Raw genomic sequence first — 22,323 nt, forward strand, 5'->3', positions numbered from 1 at the left:
ATTATGTTTCCTTTTCGCGTTACACATGCTGTTTATCGTTTACAACTTCGTACTCTGAGCGCATGTGACTTCAGACGCTGAGAACAAGCGTTAAAGTCTTAGTGTCTCTAATGTACTGAAAATGTTCTAAGCACTCTTTGTCGAGCCGCGACGAAAATTCCGCGTTCTATATGAACGTCGCTAATAAGGATAAGATTTGTGGCCGAGAGAAAACAATTATAATAGTGCCGCAGCGTTAAACCATATAGAAATGACAAAGAGCAACAGTAATCGTTTAGGTTAAAGATACATTCCGCTGCAGTAGAACACGTTGTGTGGCTAGTTGGTTCATAGCTTTCAAAAGATGAAGCGCCAACTGTGCCATGCATGCGAGATGTCTCGTGGCTTAACACCAGCGGGGCAGAATCTGAAAATATCGAGTACGGAAAAAAAAGAACCCCTGGGTGATATTTCTCTTCTAAAGTTAATCATGAGCAGCACTCCCTCGTGATCTTGATGCGCGTCGTATTTCTACTGCCCACATCCACTCTGGCGCCACAGCCAAATATCGCACCATCCGTCAGCTTTGAAAACAACTGAGCTGCTGACGCAGTCAGATTCAACTGCAGTTTAGAGAATGTCGTGCCAGGAGGATGGTCTTTCGCACTTGAGTCATAATCCTTGAGCCCTTAAGCCCTCGAGCACCGCTTCGTTAAAGTCCGCGATAAAAGTTGCGGTTTGGGGCCGAGTGCAGAATATGGCGATGATGATAATGGCATCATGAGCAGGAAAACTAGAGCCATCTAGTAGCGGCTTGTGGAAATTAACCAGCGCGCAGCCATACGCGTGACGCCTAGTGACAATTTCGAGGTGAAACGTCTTTCATATCGTTCAGTCGGTCAGCATATAGGGGATCGCTTTCTAAAATTGCATGAAGCGAAGACATGTTAACGCTAATATCGCTTATAACTTGACAACCGTACAACCCACGTGCCTTACTTTGGAATCGCTGTGTAGAGGAAAGTAGCCATTACTTCATAGTGCATATATCGAGTGCGCAGACGGCACCGCATGACGCAATCAGAGCTAAATTTAGCCTCGAGCGCCGCGTTTAGATAGGTGTGGCTCGGCAGTACATATGTGGATCCGAGAGGGAGCGGTGGCGTTTGATAGGGCTCACTCCAACATAGCAGACAGAAACTCAGACCGGTGCTCATCAAGGCGTGCAAGTAAAATTTGTTGCCGAAACGTCCCGCTCGCTCTGCTACGGCGCTCCTGCGTTCGACACGCGGGATGCGGGAAGTGGAGAGATTCGGCCTGCAAGACAGATAGATACACAAAACCCTTTGACCACGGCGCAACATGTCCATCCATGTAGCGAGCGGAAGCGCAGGAGATTGATCGAAGCAAGCACAGGAGCCCCGGCCAAGAATCTATAGTATACGAGTGCGGCGCCGGGCATGAAGTCTCGGGATCCACCTGTTTAGGGGCGCATTTCTGTATCCTAGAGCCCCAAAATTCCTTTTCAAAACAAACGGGACTCCTACGAATAGAGAGCGAGCACGATTGCAACCGTGAGACCCTTAGTAACTGCAACATCGCGGGTATGTCTAATGACCTATACAGAATCCCAATTACAAGTTATATTGTTTTCTTTTTCACCTTGTTGCAATGTACCTTCACTACCGCGTTTGTTGCAATTTATCCTTCGCTTTTTCATTATGAATCTTTATCATTGTGCTGTCTGTACTATGTGCTTTTCTTTTTAGATGTGACATTTGGAACGCGCCTATGTCCGACGTGACTGTGCAACGCGGCTGTGTGCTTTTGTGTGGGCGTATAATAATCTATCTTTTTCACTTACACGAATTTAAGCAAACCTGCAATATTTTTGCTTGTTTTTCTTCTGTGCAGCCCCCCCCCCCCCCACACACACACACACTGTAATGCCTGAATGGGCGCTGCTGGGACTTAATAAATTTATTTATTTATTTATTTATTTATTTATTTATTTATTTATTTATTTAAGTTTAGGAATGCAAGCTGCCTGGTGCGTGGAAAAATAATGTAAGTTGTGTGTTTGATCACGTCATTTCTGTACCCTATGGGCAACCAGCGCTGAAGCTTCACGTGCCAACAGCAGCGCCGCAACAAACAGCCTAGCGAGCGGTGGACACAGCTTTCAGTAACACATACCGTAATTTCGTGTCGGCAAATTCACCGATCGTCCCGATACACACTTTTCGCGGCTCCTCACGTGACAGGGAACCGTCGTGCTAGGACGTAGCAGCGCGTGCGCTGAACCCAACGCGCATGCTCATAGACAGAACTTGGCTGGCCGCATCGGGCCAAGTAAACGTCGATGTAGACGCGCCTCTGTTATCGTTAAATATGTTGCGCCATCTTCGTAGCCTCCCTACCGGATGGTGTCAGCATATATTAGTTGCGCACTAAAGCTGTCGTAGCGCCTCCTGGCTAGCGCTGGTTCCCCATAGTGCCCATGCACCCTCTGCAGGAAGCGCAAGAAGTTTAACCTACACTACTGCGGCTGCGTGCCTGGTAGAGCCTACCCAATTTTTTTTTATCGGTTGACTTACAGTAAGGCACATGTACCAACAAAAATAAAGAAAAGGCGCAAAAAGAAATCCGCGCAGATCTGTTTCATGCAGGTGCTGCCGCAACGAATTCGCACACTTGTCCGTTATCGAACAGGTAAAGTTATCTGGGACAGTCGGCTTAAGTCAGTCCTTTCTAAGCATCTTAAGCCTAATGTCTTTAGCGCCAGGATGCAGCCACAAGAGATGACGACGGTCCACCGTAGACACATGTGCCGGTCACTCAGGACACGTTGTAGGGTTGTCACTTGCCAATTCCTAGGCGCAGGTGACAGCAGGTGCCAGGGCGGCCTCTTCTCGAAGCCTCCGAATGCAACCTCTCTCCACCCGGGAAAGCTTGCGGCGAAGGAAGAGACGCACGGGGGTATAAGTGCGCGTGTGTGCCATCGGGGAGAATGGACTTCTGGGCTTGCGGGAAAGCTGGGTGGCCAGAAGGAAGCGAATCTGATGGATTGTCATGGTAAAGATGGTGAGTGATCCATTAGGTCAGCCTGCACTTCTAAGTGCGTGGGCCGCCCTTGCACGAGAGAGGGCCTTACAGGAGTAAATACCACATTTTGGCTCATCTGCTGGCTGTCCTACGCTTAAGAAGTTCTCGACACAAAATTTCGTTGGAATTTGTTTCTCCAGCGGTATGGTTTCGGATGAAAATATTCCCTTTGTGTCTTTAATCTTAAAGGGCCCCTGAAACGGTTCGGGCAAATTTTGTAGACGCGTAGCGTACAGCTTAAGTAGAACATTCGCACCACAATTTAAGTGAAGCGTTACGTATTAATGGAGCTACAAGCGATTGGAAACCACCCTCCTCCCTAGCCATGCTTTTCCTCCTCAACTCTTTCGCCGCTCCATTAATACGTAACGCTTCACTTAAATTGTGGTGCGAATGTTCTACTTAAGCTGTACCCTATGCATCTACAAAATTTGTCCGAACTGTTTCAGGGGCCCTTTAAGTGTACTGAAAAATTGTTTTGTGCATTCTCTTTATGTTACTTTCTTTTCATAAAAACAAATTAACTAACATTCCAACTATTATGAAGATCATTTGTTTACCATAAAGTTGGAAAAATTGTCGATCACGCGCCCTTGTCAGACAATCGGATAACTCGCCCCACTGACGTCGTATGGGTGATTTCGGTCATATGAGTAGGGGCGGCTTAAAATTCCGCCGAGCAGTGTGCTACGATTGGCAGCGATGTGCATTTTTAAAACCTTATAATAAATTACACGCTTTACGCGGAGCACTTAGATGTGTTAATTGATAATCAGAAGGACCTACTCTAACGACTCAGTACGTTTGTAGAAAATTGTCAAAAGCGTTTCAAGGTCCCTTTAAATTTTATTTAATGTTTAATTTAAAGAGGAGATGGCGCTGCATGACTTTAAACGTCGGATTACACAGAAATTGCTGCCCACGAATTGCTGCCCTTCAATTGCTGATAAAAGCTTGTAATGCTTATGCTGAATGAATTACTGATTGCTGATGGAATGAATTTGCTAAAAGAGAGAAGTAAGCATTTTTGTATAGTAACCCAGCATTAATCGTGCTGTTGGACGATAATTATCGCTTCTTGCCATCAAAAATGGCATAGTTGACAACCTCTCAGTGCAACAACAGACAAAGACGAAAAAGCGCATTGTGTTGTCAACGTCTTTCTTCTGTCCAAGTCCGCTGGCGCTAAATATGTTACCCAATAAAAGGAGGAGACGATCATAAGCGCTGTTATCTAGTTGTGTCTTAGTTGGGCATGTTCTGAAACATTTTTTTTTTGTTCCAGCCAGCATTCTTCACGGCTTGGCATTTCGATCTTGTGAGCGTTTTGAAATTGTATTAATTTCTCAAAACGCTGACGTTCTGAACCCCACGTAATGTGAGGGTGTTTTGCATGCGTTTTTGAGCGTAGATTCCCTGAATGAAAGTGGCACGAACCACAGATGCAAAACTCCGTCCTCTCCTTGGCTTACCGTCTTATGCGATGGGATGTATACAGACATTCCGAGTGAATTTTCGCCGTCGTCGTCGGCATCGCCGTGAGGTTGGTATAGATCCAAGTGCGATAAGACAGCGGCCCCGGCGCGCGCCGTATGTTGGGCGTACGAGAGAAAGGGCGCGAGGGTGAGTCGAGAAGCATGGAGGCTTGATGCGTGCGATCATCTCGCGTGTTAAATGATGCAAGTAACGTGAGGCAGTGTGTCCTAAGTGGGGGGGGGGGAGGGGGGGAGGATGGTTGAAGGTGGAGCCCCCGTCTATTCGTCTAACGTGGCCGTGGGTGCTTATGGCGCGGCTGAGCGTATACGCTGACCACGCGTCATGCCTTGAAGTCAAGCTGCGGCTGGTGCAAATATTATGTTAGCCGAGATGGTTGGTCAATCGAGGTGCTTCTTCGAGGCACCCCGGTGGGCGCTGTCTTCTCGCGCGCCTAGTGTATGGAGGTCACGTAATGTCAAGTTGCGAAGACGCGTTCAAACGAGCTGCAGCACAAAGCGTTGGCTCGTCGCTGCTACCGCTCTTCATCATGCCAGCTTTCTGACAGTGAGTTTTCGCGGTGATCGAGGGAGAGCTGTTCATATTTGCATGTGCGCGCGTGCCGCCATGCTTGTTAACTTAATCAGTAAGCGAATATATATCAGTAGCGAATATAGTCGATAAAACTACTAACCTTACTTCGTGTGCTTGTCTAATACATTGCTGTCGCAATGAATGGTTCGCTTTTCGTCCTTAAAGGGACACTAAAGCGAAACAATAAATCAGTTTAGACTAATGAAGCATTCTTTGAGAACCCTGCAGGCAGTGATTTCAAACAAATAGTTTGATTATTAGATGAGAAAATGAAGATCCAAGTATCTGTATTTGAATTTCGCGCCGAAACCCGAGCGCCGGTACGTCAGTGTGACGTCAGGGATCCCAAAGTATGTTTTCGCATTTGGGCCGCGTTGGCTGAATAAAGGTTCCCGAAACTTGCCATGTTTAATATTTGGTTCCTTTAGAATACAATGTAGCCAATCTGTGCCACTATATATTTAGTAGGCCCTAGAAGATGCCATCAAAATCGAAGACGTCACAGCCCCCAGGTGCGGGAACTTAAGTAGGCGTCGCCACCCGTATTTCGTTCTTGCGCTTTTTCTGGCTTACCAAACGTCTTATCGTTGTAAGAGTGGTGTTTTTGGTGTTGTAGAACGGTAATTTACTGATGCATAAGAAATCATTTTTCACTTCAGGGCCCCTTTAACTACGATTTTGTATATATATATATTCGTGTTGCCGCAGTGTTCGCAATAATTTCTGTTTTAGGAGGAGCTTACCTTTTAGTGCCAGAAACGTTTACTGGCAGCAATACAACAGGATCATTCAAATATAAATGGGGTATGCGCATTCTCCTACGAGTGCAACTTGCTGTTTCTAAAGTGAAGTGGAAAAGTACTCAGGGAGGAGCATACATTTAATTATTAACTTCCAAATACAGGTGTACTGTAGGTGCCTTCTAATGAGAAGAAGTCGTGTAGAAGCTGCGGAGTCACTCGTTGAGACAGGGCAACTTGGCTACTGACAGTTGCTCTTGTCGTAAAGCAGGTGCTTTTCTCCCTTGCACTTTTCGTTGAACTTCTTCTCGCATTTTTCTGGTACGGAATCCTTGGAGTCAGTGGTCACCCACAATATGCATTCTGTCGAAAAACGTAATAAAGAAATGAATGACACATTGCTTAATAGGTTATGCCCACGACAACCTGCGACATTTAAACGTTGTGTATGTGTAGTGCGTATTTCAGAAAGAGCTGAAACATTTAAAACGTTGATACGGGTTTCTGTGAGTAAATTGTATTTCATGCGGTACAGTTCACATGAAGTCCATAAACTGTAATATATTGTCACTCTAATTAATTTCTCTAAATGTGCCATTCATTAATTTCTCAAAAGATGCCACCAACAGAGCAATTATAACGTAGGTACTACTGCCTATAAAAACATGTCCGAATATTTTTACAAATTCGATGCAAGTACGAGTTATATGAATAATATAACAAAACCAAGGACCAGTGGATAAGTGGTGTGATTTTCTCGCTCAAGAGCCACACACGTCATTGATGCGCACGCACGAATATCTGCATTTTTTTCCTTTTTTCGCCGCTTCACTACCACGCGGCACAACACCACTTCACCACCATTACACCGCTAGCGTTAGCACGTATGTCCGCCGCAGTGCGGCAGAGTTGCACAACTGCTTACCACGCAGTGCTCGCAATGCCCTTTACCGAACGCCATCACGTGGTCAAAAAAAAAAAAAACTCTACTGAGCTGCGGAGAAGCCGACACGTTGGAGGCGATGCCCTGGAAGACTCCACATGATGCAGCCGATCAAACGCTATTAACATTGTCTCTGCTGCCATCGTCAACGCCCTAGTGTAAGTTGCTGCAAGCATTTTTTCGTGCAGCACCGATTATGCTGCGTCATCGCTGTCGTACGATGCATTGGTAATTTTTTGCACACCGCGATGAGGTGTAGCGCGCGAAATTTTCAGAACCGCAGAGAAACGGCAAAATGGTATACGCGGGGCCACACGGAAAATATGTGATGCGCTGCCGACTGCAGGGGGGCGGAAGCAAGAAATGAATTGTGTCCTTCTTTTGACCCAATCGGCGTCCCTACAGAAGTTGTACAATTCAAAATGCCCGCGAGATTTTTTTTTTTTGTAATGCTGCTAATCTGCAAGGCATGCAGCTTCAGTCGGCGGACGCACATCTTACTGCGGGAGACTCGTAACGCGGTTAGATACTATAAACGCGATTTTACGTATTAAGCTCACTCGCGAGAAAACCTACTTTCAGAGAAAATAGATTTCCATTTAAAAATAACAATAATGAGGAGTTTAATGCCCCGAAACTCCACGGTGGCTTAGGAGGGACGTCGTAGTGGATGGGTCCAGATTCACTTCGACCGCCTTCCTGAGGTCCTTAGGGCCCTCTTAAACCTAACTACACGACCGTTCCTGCAGTTCGACCCAATCGAAATGTGGTTGCAGCGACGGGAAGCCGAAACCGCAACCTCGGTCTCGGCAAAACTTCGATTTAGTGGCCTTCGGGACAGCTACGTCAGTCAGGCAAAATCGTTCACAATGCATTTTATATTTATCCACAATGCAACGTTTCCCTCAAAGCGGCCTTCGATCATATCTACCGCTTAAAAGGGAGAAAACAAAAGTTGGACTCGACAATTGCTACGCCTACATTGATAACAACACGCCGTGGTTGCTCAGTGGCTATGGTGTTGGGCTGCTGAACACGAGGTCGCGGGATCGAATCCCGGCCACGGCGGCCGCGTTTCGATGGAGGCGAAAACACCGGTGTACTTAGATTTTGGTGCACGTTAAAGAACCCCAGGTATTCAAAATTTCCGGAGTCCTCCACTACGGCGTGCCTCATAATCAGAAAGTGGTTTTGGCACGTAAAACCACATAATTTTTAAATCGATAACAGAAGTATTAGGCACCGCTTCACCGGCAATTCGCCGCGACATGGCGATAGCCCCTCTCGCGACAGGCGCGTGGAAACGGGCTCCCTTAAGTGAAAGAGACGAGAACACCGGGCTGAAGAAGGGTGCGCCGGAGTAAAGGTGGCCGAGAGGCGGCGGGAAACGGAAGAAAAAAACCACACCGGCTGCTGAGCGCTGCAGCATGCGAAGTGCGTGTCTAGACTCTAGAGAGCAGTTGACATCCCGAGACGATGCCAGTTACAACGCACGGAAGACGGCGACTGTGCGAGGCGCGTCTTAAAAGAGATCACCGAAAAGAAGCGGGCGGCGGTGCAGCAGGCGTCTACGACGCCTCTGGTGCAGCTCATCAAGGCATTCCACAGGTGTCAAAAGACGAGCCGTGCCTCACGCGCAGATCCGCTGCATAAGAGGTGCCTAATATCGCAGAATACTACTCCTTGAGCAGGAAAACTCTAAGAGGCGAGCATTATTTGCGCGAGAAATTAAAGTACATAATCGAGTAATCACAAAAACGTCGTTAATTGATTTTGAATTAATGACTTTACCGCACACACTGAAATTTATAAATTGCAGCCGCAAAGTTCGCAAGCCGTATCTGAGTGGAACGAAATCTGGGGTTGAAACTGATTGTAAGATAGACATGTGTTCCCAAAGTCTGCGGCGACAGCATTGGTGTTTTACTTATGTTTACAATACAATTCATTAAAATGCTTTCTGTTAAAAAAAAGGGGGAAAACTCGCAGTTTCGCCTGAAAGGCGAAGCATCGATTGCGATAGCAAATTAGTGGACAGCTATACGAAATAAGGATAGTAGATTTATCTGCCCTCTAAAGTTGTAAACATTGGCGTACTAACTAAATTAACAAACATGGTGTCACGCGTGCACAAACAAACACGTTTCACTCGATGACCGCGGAAACTCGCTGTCAAAACGCTGGAGTGAGTAAGCACGGCCGCAGCAGCGAGCGAATTGACCTTGTTGAAGCTCTGGGTAGCGTTTAGGCCAATAATCCACCCGGCACATCGATGTGTACGTCCGGTAGTAGGCAGGAAAGAAAAAGGTGTTATTGCACGTTAGTCACACTGGCTTCAGATACGGAAGCCTACTCCAAGGAGGAGCATATTAAACGTCTGAGTTACCATCAGGACACGTCAGCACACCTCCTCACTGCACCAAAGTGTCCGTTTTTAAAACAATCGTCTCCCCTAGGAAACTCGACTAGCGGATGTCATGACTGTATCTCGGGCAATCATAATCGTCAAACGGCTCGCAATACCTCCCCCCCCCCCCATGCTGACGCACCGTTCCGCCATGCTCTTCTTCCTATGTTGCACCTTCGCCCCCGCATATGGCGCAAGTGTGTAGCAATCTGGGAACCAAGGTCAACGCTGTCCCCATGGTAACCTTCGACGTTGGCACCTTTCATCAATTAGTTCAGCTTGCCAGGGACAGGTTCAAGCAGACTGATCTGCGCGGTAGTCGTCACCCTTTGTTTGCGCGCCGCAGTTTCTGTGACGTCTCTGCGCGCGCTGATGAAAGGACGGCCTCGTGGGAGCGTCCAAGGAATTCTCATCACTGTATACTGAAACGTAAAAACCGTCATGCTGCCGCTCGCATCCCCCCCCCCCCCAACGCGAACTAAGCAGCGAAAACACAGCGCGCCACGGACTCTGTACCCGTCGCAGATGGCTTTCAAAATACAGTGGCCTGGGCGGGCGCGCGCGGCTAGCTGACCGCGCCGGCCCGAGTAGAACGCCCCACCCCTTCCCCGGCCCTATCCATGGCGGGCCTTGGCCCCATCGCAGGTAGCTTTCAAGATACAGCGGCCCGGACGGGGGCGCGCGAGCGCGTGGGCCACCCGGAGGAGAACGTCCCCCCCCCCTCGCTACCCTCCTCCCGGAGCCTTGCGCGCGACAGAAGACGGCGCGCTTCCTCCCTACTTTCTTCCCTTTTGGGGGGTGAGAGTCAGCCGCGATCGCCAGCTCACCCTGGCACGCTTTCCCTCGCACTTACAGCATACGGCGCGCGACGACGATTTATACAGAACATCACGGCGACGCCGACACTGACGGCAAAAATGCGCTTGGAGTGTCCATATAATTGATATGGCAATAATAAGTAGAAGGACAGTGAAATTTTGCCGCAAGTTTGACGGCGCTAATTTAGGTTGAGCGCATCACCTTGCGCACAACCTAAACAACCGAAGTCAGACACACATGATCCTCCTCGGCTTCAGTAAAGCATTTGGTTGTGCAAGCCATGTAAAATTAGTTGTAAAACTAGAGGCTACGGTCGCGTATGGTCAGATCACTGCATGGATAAAAAACTTCTTATCGCATCGAACAGAGTACGTTATTGTAGATAGCACCTCTTCCAGGTATGTAGCTTTCACCTCCGGTGTTCCCCAAGCGTCAGTATTTGGCCTATTGCTATTTTTGATCTTTATTATCGACATTGCTGCTAACATTGAACGTTACATTAAGGTCTTCGCGGATGATGGTATTAGTTATAAAGAAATTGCCAGTTACGCAGACAACTTATTATTAACCAAAGCACTCGTGTTGGTGTCCAATTGGCGTAAAGAATGGCAAATGTCAAGCAACACCGCTAAATCTGTATGCATGTCCTTTACAACGAAAAAGAAGCCCTCGGAATTTTCGTACGCTCTCGGTGGCACTTGCCTGAATAAAGTAAATAACCACAAATACCTAGGTTTGACATTCTCATCTGACTTTTCATGGAACTTGCATATTGATAATGTTACTTCAGTCGCATTACGCAAACTTTTTTTTTCTTAGATGATGTTTACGCCTTGCGCCGAAGCACACCAGACTACTGGCCTATACAACTTTTGTTCGCCCCCGTCTTAGGATACCCTAACGTCATCTGGTTTCCGCACACATCAACTAACGCATCAAAACTAGAAAAGGTGCAAAGAAAGTTGTGAGGTTCATCTTTAACAAATACAGGCCCTATGACTCCCCTACAAACCTCTTAGCTGATGCAGGTCTTAAAACACTATCTGTTTAGGGCAAGACAAGCCCGCTTAAAATTCCTCTACAAACTAATGCACGGCAGTTATAAGATAGACTGAGCCAAGTACGTTACTTTGTCTACGTCACGTCTATCGCGAAAGAAGCACCCATTTACATTAAACCAGTACAGCTTTCGCAATGACACGTTCAAATTTTCACTTTACCCACGTGTGATCAAAGAATGGAATCTCCTCCAGTCAGACGCAGTTTCCTCTCCGTCACTTTCATCGTTCATCAACCTACTAGAGACATCCAACACAGAAAACGCCACTTAACACACCCACATATCTTCACTGTAATACGCAGTTCTGCGCGTGGAATTTCTGCATTTGAAGTCCCAAACTGGCCACTTCTGCGCTGTTGTCTGTTAGCGGTGTAACTTCTCTAATCTTACATGGGTCATTTATTCGCTATATTATATAAATTCTAGTAGTACTATATTTGTTACTGAGCGATATTCTTATACCAACCAAAAGTATTGTATTTCACATCGTCATTGGTGATTTCTGCAGTAGTTAAGGAAGCTTTTCTTTTTCTTTGTTGTTCTTTTACTGTGTCATGTAGCATGGCCTGTTTGTTTCTTCTTTTGTAAAACTGTCCAATACGATGCCCACCTGCTTTGATCTCACTGAGACTGGCAGTATCGCAAATAAATAAATAAATAAATAAATAATACTGGTCATAATTTCAAAATTCATTCGAAGTGAATGTGCCTTGCGAACGTACTGGTTTCATTCCGTAAATTCTAATGTGTGTCCTACAGTAGTTAGGAACAAAGTTGATTAGTAAATTTTGTCATTTGTCAATTATTCATTTTAATTTCTAGTGAAATAAATGGCGATTTCTTCGAGTAATCCTGCTGTATGAGTAAATGTGTGTTTTCATCACTCCCGTTGCACATTCGGCAATGAGCAGTCAATATTTTCTGTCCGGTTCAGTTGAGTGCATGGCAAAATGTTTAAGCAGTTGCTCACGATCTCCTGCAACTGGTGGAAAGTATCCCACGAAGCAGGTCGTGCCGTCAGTGTACAATTCCCTAGCCTCCTCAAGGTTCTGGGTGTCTGCAAAGAAAGTAAGCAACAACAACAAGAACAACAACAACAATAATAATAATAATAATAATAATAATAATTTAAAAATTGGGCTCCGATCCACGCTGCGAAGGCGGTTGGCCAGCGAAGCTGTGGTATCACCTGGTATGTAGACCAATATGACATTGCCTTGAACGATTGAGCAATGCATTACATTAAAGGATTAACAGCAAGACAATTAAATGCGCTGTACCTAATTAAAAGGTACAGCGTAAAGGGCGTTCTAAATGTTTGTGACTTCATTTGGGCAGGAGGCGCTGCGTCCTTCCTACCCTGAGCACCATGCAGTTGTACAATTGACGTTAGGGTTCCCGTCGCCGCTCAGCGTGTTCCGGCAGCCCTATGTGTGGCCTTCCCGTAGCGTTATCACAACACAAATGAAATCAGTTGCTAGGCGGGTTCTTTTTAATGCGACAGTGTTAAGGAGCTCGTGTCACAGAAAAGCCGGTGCCGTCGGCGTTGGCCGTGAGCGAAAAATGGCTTAAGGCAATTCATAAATAAAAACAACTTGCAAGATGGGCTGGGTGGGAAGCGAACCAGCGTCTCCGGTGTGTGAGACGGAGACGCTACCACTCAGTCTTGAGTTTGATGCTTTTTAGCGGGACAAAAGCGCCTCTAGTGAATGCGGTGTTGCCTTAGAAACGTTCCGTAGAAAGTTATGCTGCGGTGTATATCGGTTATTATGAGCATGTAAATTACAGAAGTCGCAGTTAAACGCGTAGCGAAGTAAATTTCCGCTACATTTCTTCTGCGCTTGGCGCACACGCACAGCCATCTTGCGGCAAACACAGAAGACCCCCTCCTCGCAATGTAAGGCGCTGCCCCGACAGGTGGCGCGCCATTCGTCCGCTTCTCCCCTTCGTCTCGTTTGAGCGCATCGGGGCCGTGCGGGGACCGGTGCAAGGATGCCCAAATACCCTTGTGTTTAATAAGTTTTCTCGCTCTCTCCCCTTCCAACTTCCAGTGTGCGTCAGTCGAACCCTCGTGTTTAGGCGACGCGGCTCCTCTTTCCGCTCACAGCGCGATTCCTAGGTGCAGCGTCCAATGCGGGACGCCTCTGACGTGATCGCTGCGCCGTAGCGCGTCTGGTGGGGAAGCGTCCACTGCGATGTGTGCCGTGCTGCTGGCGAGGAGTCATGCGTCTGCGTGGTGCTCTCAAGCGAGATAGAGGACGATCCCATCGAGGTGTCAGCCCCATGATCGCGTTCGCCTTCATGGTTCGTCGCGGTCCGGCTGTCCGTGCCGATCACGACGTTTGGCTCGCGTACATCGTTTCTCCCTCTGAGACACCGACTTCTTTGGTTTGTTCCGCTTGCTCAGGCGCACGTTTCGTCTTTGTATGACTCAAGAGCATGCCGAGCGAATGAGTGTGAGGTGCGAACGGGGTGCGATAACGCTATCGCGTTCCACTCCTGAAGGCGAAGCTTAAGCGTCCTCCAATTTTTTTTTTCGATATGAAAGTATAGTGACGTCATTCCCTGCTTCGTATGCTACATTTGCTGCTTGACGGCAACTGCAGCTTATGCAACCGTAATCTTTACCAGGAAATGCATGTGACGAACGCTATGTACTTCGCATTGCTCTAACGCACCTTATGATCCAGTAAGTGGTTTTGATACTTGTTTTGTGCTTTTCTTTGTTGAAACGAATACTGGGGTGTGTCTTGCGTGCGTAATTCCAATAGAGATAGGGACTTTTCGCTCCAATGGGGGGAATGATTTTCCGTCGACCGAAACAAAGAAATCCCGGGATCCGAGTCATTATTTTTGCATCTTTGCCTTCATAACAATCGATAATTGATCGATCGATCAACCAGTCATTTATTTACCGCGCCTAGGAACAACCATAAGGTCTGAGTGCTGGCGTACCAATACACCACAACAACAATAACAAACTTTTTATTTATGTTCACAGTGCACACTGTAGACCGAGGAATATTAGGCTGAATGTTTTTCGCAACACCTGACAGAGCCTCAGCCTCCCCTCGGTAGTTCAAGCACATGCGGTTGCTGCATAAGGTTTACAAAATGTTACACATAATGTTCGCATAGTCAGTAAGTGGAATTCAAACATGTTCCATGTCACACTTAATAATAACCAGTACAAAAATAACATCTACGAAGCTAAATACACTTCAGCAATGCGATGAATAATAATAATAATAATAATAATAATAATAATAATAATAATAATAATAATAATAATCATGACGGTGATGCTGCTGCTCCTGCTGATGATGATGATTATGGTAGTGGTGGTGCTGGTGGTTGGGATAAGTGGGGGATTGAAGCCAGCCGGGCATCAAAATTCCCATTAGGTGGCACATATGTTCAGGAGGCACTCGAAGGTTACTCGAAGAGACAGAGTAGCATTAACGTATAGTAGTGAGAACATGGATGAATTAAGTCTTATTTTTATCAGTAATTTGTGTGTCCTATTTGCTAAATACTGCATGGAATACTGCCGTTTAACTTGCGCAGATATTCTCGCCCAGTCTCCACAGTAACCAATCAATCCTGGGGCATGAAAACAGGGGCAAGATGTTCAAAAGGCAACGAATCTCCTCCTTGCACTAGTTTATTCGTCTAATCACATGCTCTAAAGACGTTGCTGAAACCAACGGACATGAGAGACTGTTCATACCGTGTGTCTCAGTTAACATTAGTCAAGCTGTTCAGGTGAAAAAAAATTTACCGACGATAGTGCTAATGCGAAATTTGAGCGCAGCTCTATACGTGTTTTTATTTCGTCATATATTGGCTGGCGTGGACAATCGGTCTCGTGCGGCACGTTGCAAACGGAGCAAAGTGTAACGCCACCGCAGATCGCGAGAGCCTACGCGTGGGTGACGCGTGGGCGCGATTCACAGAAGCCGCCACTGACAAACATCCCAGACTACGCGCGCTGCTCTAGCGCCCTCTCGTAGACACCGTCGCCGCACCACGCTTTTCTTCTCACCCTTTCGCCAAATCCTCGTCCGCTTTCCGCCTCATTGTTCCGCTGCACCCTCCTCTCCGCTTTCCTCCTCGCGCCTCTTCTCTCGCCCCTTTTTCCATTCCCCCTTGCGCGCCGCGTTCGCTCTCATCTACGCCGGGAACGCTGACGCTTGTCGCTGGAATTGGCACCTAAGAGGTGCGCTCCAAAAATAACATTTAAGAAACATGGTGCAAGATACACTGATAAAACCTACAATGCTCGGTCATCACAGTTATGAAGACCGAACAGCGTAGATCTTAAGATTGTATCGTGCACCTGGTTTTCTTAATACTCTTTTTTTTTTTCCTTGAATAGCTTGGCTAACGTTAGCTGGGACACCCTATGCAGACACAATGCGTCTTCTACAGTGCACCAAATAAGACCGATGATCACAGGAGGATAAAGAAGCAGTTGTCAACATTTGCCGAGCGATAGAATGTCTCTGCCGCCAACGTTTCTACAAAGCGCCTTCTCTTCCTCGAGGTGAAGGCCTTGTCGAAACGTTGGCTCCGGAGACAATTCCTTGTTCAACTAATGTTGAGCGCTCGTAATTTCACAATGAGATACGCGAGCTGCATCGTCTCAGCGTGTGTCTTATGTCAGCTCTATTGCCGTCAAGAAAGCCTCGTCGCCATTAGTGACATCGAACCCGTTTAAAGTTTTCACGCATTCCCTCGGGGTTTGAATCAACATAGCTTTGTGTCCCAGATCTAGCAAAGCGATGACTTTTTTTTTTATGACAATGCTGCTGAAGTGATGGTTATTTGGCGCGCTAATGTTTAGAGAAACATTTTCTCACGCGATTTAATATTCATCTGTGCAATCACAGGTCTCTGGAATGCGAACGTAAATGGCATGACTTCCGCTGTGTATTGCACATCGGTACGAGAATTCGCGTCCAAAATCTGCGTGCATTGACCGCCACACGATGGATCAGTTCTTTCTCTCTACAGCACCGGGCGGTTCCGGATCTGTCTGTGCGTCCACCTCATTATTGGAGCGTGCCTGGTGGGAACTGTTAATATTTTGCAAAGCAACAAGACCACACTCGCACAAAACTCGCAACTAGCAATCAAAGTAGCTTGTAGGCGTAGTAACGTCCGTGTTGCAGTGTATTGAGCCTCTAGCACAAGCAATAAGTACCAGCCGACATTGCAGTGGACGCGAGCGCAATGCCAGGGTCTTGGCAACAGACGGAAAGGTATATGACGCTCTGATTCATCGTGCGGTCGAATATGAGAGCTGCCTAAAATAAATCGACAGCGTGTTACACTCCTGTAACACATGAAGGCGAAACCCTGGTGTACACGTGGCAATGCATTAAGTTATCCGATAGGAGGGGTCAGGCTTCCTGCTAGACATAACGAGCTGCAGTGTGAAGTAAACGTATTGCGCCGTACGTCGATCTCCTCAACGACACATGCGAGCACCTACTGCACTATCTAAACCCTATTTTGTTCTTTCTTTCGTTCTCTCTTTCTTTACGTCTTCTTTCCTTTTTTCGTTTTTTCTTTGTTCTTTCTTTGTTCTTTCGTTCGTTCTTTCTTTCGTTCTTTTTCTTTTTTTCTTCTTTCAAATTCAGTCATAGCATATTTGCTTGCTTACGGGGGTAGGAACCATGCCAGATTATGTTATTTTTTTCGGGTATGAGCCATTGCTGATGTTGATATTTTCGTACCACTCGTCTACTTTTTTTGTATCACTGCAGCAGACGCACCTTTTTTCGGGTACGAGGCATTGCAACGAGTCACTTAAGGGTTTCGCCTTAACACGTCACAGTTAGTTGCCAATTTTCTCGTATGTTGCATCTGCTAGAAATGCACGCGCTCCGCTGATCGCATTTCAATAAATAGTGGTAATGCTGTAGTACCAGCAGTGCACGGCCATTCAGTGTCTGGCTCAAATACTATCAGTGCTGTTGGCTTAGGAAGCTGACACTGTTAACAGAAACGTGGAAAATATGCAAGTTGTTTCCAGCAGAGTATAATTGTCGGATAAAGAAAAGTGTCTTTACAGACATATCTGCGGTCCTTTCTGATAATCGCGTAAGCATTATTGCTCCTAAACGTGCAGTGAAATTAACGAAACTTACCATCGCATGGTGATATGTAAAAGGTGACAGGACTAGTTCCATTCATCAAGTTGTAAAAACACTTTGTCCTGTGATAGAACAAAAAAAAAAAAGCATTTCTTAACGCTTCACTTGAGGGCTCGAAGAAGTCATTCGTGATGTTCACCGTGACCGAGGGACTGGTTTGGCAACAAAGGCACGAGCAAAAAGCGCTACGATCAATGTCTGTCATGTATATATATATATATATATATATATATGTTGAATGCACTTTATTGTAATGGGAACATTAGTAAGGTTTCGGTACACGAGGCTTCCCTGCCCGGTAGTCCCCTATGAACATCTAACTTTGTTGGCAGGAAAGCTGTAACAAATCAAATAAAGGATTAAGTGATGGCAATGTGGCTAACTCGTTCAAACAATTGTGAAAGCTGCATGTGGTTCTCGAATGTCCCATTTACTCATGGCACTTTGACGTTTGCCTGAATGCTGGGAGGAACTACTGTGTAGCCTTCGGCGAGTTGTTCCTGTTTTGAGGTAAACCAGAGCGTACTAACGTAAGCAATGCAAACGGACCTTCAACGCACGCATCTCTTTTAGAAGCTTGATATGCTCGTCAGCATTTCCCTGTGTCCTCTTATAAATTACTTTCAACTGGTTCACAATAACTGGATATGAAGGTTAGCTCCTACAACACAGGTGTCCTGTGGATCGTCACTGCTAACATTCTGTTACTTTTTCTATTTGAAACGCAAACACAAGTGTACCGTCACCGCGCACGTCCCCACCGCGAAAGTTCTGCGTGCTACGATACCTGGCATCAAACGACGGTGCGACAACACATGCCTGCCCCCATCCCTCTCCGGTTGAGTGAGCCCGCCCCTGACCTTCCCTGAAAAAAATTCCTCGTTATGCCATTGCGCCAACGTATATAAGGTGTACCACGTAACTTGAGTCAAACCTTAAAAGTATGCAAATGCCACTAGCTGGGCAGAACCAAGGGGATGTTGTTTGCCGTCGCTTGGAGGCAATCAGATTACTTTTTGATTCCTACTAAGTACATAATTAGTATTATTAATTAATCAACTTGTCAAATATTATAATTAGGTGAGAAGCGTCAATGAATATATTTAGAGCAACATGAAATCTCCTGATACAGCTTTCTGTTGCTCAATACGGGCTACATGAACGTGTTTTTCCAAGCATGAAAGAAGCCCGCGAATACATAAAAAATTGACGCGCGACTGCCCCCCCCCCCCCAGGCCCTTTGCGTGTATTCGCGGGCTTCTCTCATGTTTGGAAAAACACTTTTATGTAGCACGTAGTGAGCAACAGAAAGCTGTATCGGGAGATTTTCATGTTGCTCTACCATTTTCTCATTGACACGTTTGATCTGATTATAATAATTGATAAATGAATTATTTAATAAATTTATTAAGAATAATTACGTAATTGGGGCGAATGCAAACAATAATCATAGTATCTCCCAGCAACGGCTAACAACATTACCTTGATTCCGTCCAGCTCCTAATGTTTGGCTAAAGTTACGTGAGCCTCACGGTATACAATAAGATACATGCGTCCGACTACGATTCTCAACCCAGGGTTGCTTTCCGTCAGGATTTACAGCAGCAGCACGACAACTGTTGCCCCGGTGTTGCCCACGACAGGCACAAGTACACCTCACAATTCCTGGAATTCTGAAGACCCGTCATTCCACAGTGACTCTACGACAGTTGACATTGTCATTACTGATGGAGGCATATGAACAAATAACGCGCATTTACACCGATGCATCTGCCTGAGCCGCGAGATCCACAGGCGCTACAATCATCCCGGCCTTACAAGTCGCAATAAAGTTCAAGTTGTCCCACATAACGACCTCTACGGCAACAGAACTTGCTGCCCTATGTGCTGCTGTTAATTATATCGCAGAAGCAAAACCTCGAAAGAGGTTCGTTTTTTTTTTTGCAGTTCCAAGGCAGTGCTCCAGAGTCTGCAGTCAGTGTTACAACGCAAGACGCATGAACAACTGGTGTTTGAGACTAGAGAGGTTCTCCATCAAACCTCATAAACGGACGACATCATCTTCCCACGACTTCCGAGGTACTGTGGCATCGTCGGTAATGACCTTGCTGATGATTCCGCCCGGTCAGCCCATAAAGACACCCTGACAGTTCATATACTCTTATCAAGGACAGACGCTGCGAGGGGTCTTCGTTCACTTGCTCAAACCAAGACCGAAACTTCGTGGAACAGCCTGATTTTCTTGAACCGTCGTCTCCACCGGCTTGATCCTACATTGAACTTGCAGATTCCATCGCACTTTTCCCGCCATCATGTGACTTTCTGTATCACCTCTGCTTAGGCGTGGCTTTTACAAAAGCCTACTTATTCCTTATTGGAACGTCCGACACGCCTATCTGTGACTGATGAAACTGTGAAGAGACGATCGAGCACGTGTTGCGTTTTTGTAACCTTTATGACATCTAACGCGTCGTTCTTCGAAGTGTGTTAAACCGATTAGACAGCAGACAATTTTCCGAGAAAAATATCCTTGGACCATGGCCCCATGTGTCGCAGGCTTACAAAGCGACGTGGACGTTGCTGCGATCCATGAAATCGACGGGCTTCAGTGAGCGGTTGTAGGCGTGAAGTGATGGACAACCGCATGTATTTACACTGATAGTCAATTCTTCCCTCCCTCTCCTTTGTTTCTTTTCTTCCCTCAAACCCCTTTCCCTTGTAGGGTAGCGAACCGGACGTGCGTCTGGTTGACCTCCCTACCTTTTCTTCGTCCTCCCCCTCCTCCTCCTGAACTCAACGTAAGAGAGACTTGCCTTAAGTGACTGAATTTGTCATTTAATTAGCTTGGTGCTTGTGCTTATTTTTTATTATATGCCTCGTTATGAAAGCATACATAATTGTTGTAGTAGCGTACCAAGAAAAAATGAAGATATAGTTGTCTTTAGAGCTAGGAAGGCGACTTCGGACAACGTTTGTTCATACAGAATATGTATGTTCACTATACATTCTTGCTTAAGCATGATTAAGTAGGTTCTCACACTGATGAGGGATTTGCTTCACATTGATCAAGCAAAGACGCTTTTTCTGCATTAGATACAAGCTTTCGAAATCACACCCCCTACAAGCAAGCAAGGTTAGATTCGAGAGTTAACGGAAGAAATGTACTATAGCTTGAATTAACATTGTAACGTGCTTCTTCAATGAAGTTCGTTATGAATCAGTTTCGACGTATCCATGCTGGTTACGTACTTAGGTGAGCCTTCGAGACCCTGGTAGTACCAGGTAAAATTCGCAGTATTAGCCTCAAGGTCAAAACTTTCGCGCGTTGTTTTCAAGCACTTCTGGTTGGGATCGTCGATGGTGCTGTAGATGGCGACTGCGTCTTCAAATTGCATCACGGCCTGCAAAAACGAAAGGGGCGAAACAGAAACATGAGAGCACAAAGGGAAAACTAAATACCATGCGACACATACGGCAAAATAGCGCTAACAGTAGGGCACTCAGGGTCACTCTTGCAAAACCTGTCTTTTTATTCGCCCTGTTGGTAGCGTTATTGCCCCAATGATCATTCAAGCGGTTGATTATTATTTCAGCGACGCACCGATATTTCAGTCATGCGACTACAGGATTAACAAGCGCTGTCGTCATCTGCTCTGCCCCACTCAGTATGCTGTAAATAGTTTATATTGGCGTTTTTACAATCGATGTTGTGCCCCTTGTGTGTTTTCCACAAAAAACTTCAAAGAACCAGGGTGACCTGCATAGTACCACCGGACTTCAGAGGGTCTTTACAGAATGCGTCTTAACTGCAGAAAGCTCAAAGATTACGCTAAAGAAAGCTCATATCTGCCTCAAACCTAGCACAAAGCTACATAAGAAGCGCAGGCAGGTTTCTCAGACGCGAAGCTTCGCTGTTGACTAAAAACTTACCCTGATTTATGCAAGCGGACTCTGGCTTTCAGTATAGGCTGGCACCATCGCCTTTACGGGGCAGTCGTACTAGAAAACTTAGCTAACCACAAGGCTGGAAGAATGGTACAGGCTGAATTATTCGACAACGTGAAGCACATAGAGAGAGAAAAAAAGGAGGTTTTCAAATAAAAATTGGGGAAGTTTTCCCGGCGCCGCGACTAGTGCGATAAAATATGAAACGGTACCCAGAAAGTTCACCAAAATGGCACAGCATATAGACTCGGACATATAAAAAACTGATCAGAGTATCTCGCTGAGACCATGCGCCACCGAGAAATGTTATGAGCGCCTTCGTAGAGCCGGATGCACAGGCGGTACTGGTGCATGGTTAAAGTACACGCGCCGCAGCTCGATACCTTATCGGTGATCTACAAGTACTCGTTGTGCGTGGACACTGGGCTAGTCAGGTGAGATGTAGCTATTTCCCGCAATACAATGCATGTATGACACAGCTTTCATTCCATGGACACCTGAATTTAAAACAAGAAGCACTTCACGTTCCCAAGATTGAGACGAATACGGTGTATGCACGCACGACTGGGCCTCTCGAGAACACAGAACATGCACGTTTGATCATAAACTGCGACAAGGTTCTTACTGCTACTTCCTGTGGCTTCAGTACAACGTGAACTCCACGCGAAATAAGACACAAGAGATGATCCACGAACACTGGGAAAAAAGGCTATACGGCTTTCTTCACTTTGTGGTTTTCTGCAGAACGCGTCTTATTTAGCGAAGGCTCACTCCTCTGTGCCTTACGCAAAACAAACTAATGCTGTTCCTCATTATAGCGCACACACTACGTGTCTTCAGCCCTTAGGTACGTTATTGGTCCTAAGCATTCCTAGGCTCGGATATGTTTGTGTGAGGCAAGATGCAACTGAGAGAAAAGGGTAGGAGAATTTTGTAAATTCTCGCTATCGTTTTGTTGTGAGGCAAGAATTGGCTAGGTCTCGATAGTCTGCCCCTACTCACGAAGAATACTCTACCCTGTCTGATGCAATGGTTCCTGTAGCAATTATCCCGATTTCTAAGAAATTTTTGAACACGAAGGTTTAAAAAAAGCAAGA

General features: G+C 46.2%; 1 protein-coding gene across 2 annotated transcripts; it reads right to left on the reverse strand.

Annotated features, from left to right (window-relative positions):
* Nucleotides 1-6,013: 6,013 nt before the first annotated feature.
* On the reverse strand, nt 6,014-20,678 carry LOC142570717 (uncharacterized). 2 transcript variants are annotated; one of them, XR_012825672.1, is made up of 5 exons: nt 20,531-20,678; nt 17,276-17,343; nt 12,091-12,177; nt 11,281-11,358; nt 6,178-6,254 (listed from the first exon to the last, which is right to left on the reverse strand). XR_012825672.1 is itself a non-coding variant. In XM_075679064.1 (4 exons), exons 1-4 carry the CDS (start codon nt 20,674-20,676, stop codon nt 6,133-6,135), a joined length of 423 nt encoding a protein of 140 aa, XP_075535179.1. In that variant the 5' UTR covers nt 20,677-20,678; the 3' UTR covers nt 6,014-6,132. The 2 variants fall into 2 exon arrangements, 1 of the variants encoding a protein (XP_075535179.1); XM_075679064.1 differs by lacking the exon at nt 11,281-11,358 and having other exon boundaries at nt 6,014-6,254.
* Nucleotides 20,679-22,323: the final 1,645 nt, after the last annotated feature.

The sequence above is a fragment of the Dermacentor variabilis genome, chromosome 1 (assembly GCF_050947875.1).
Source record: "Dermacentor variabilis isolate Ectoservices chromosome 1, ASM5094787v1, whole genome shotgun sequence".
NCBI classification, from domain to species: Eukaryota; Metazoa; Arthropoda; class Arachnida; order Ixodida; family Ixodidae; genus Dermacentor; species Dermacentor variabilis.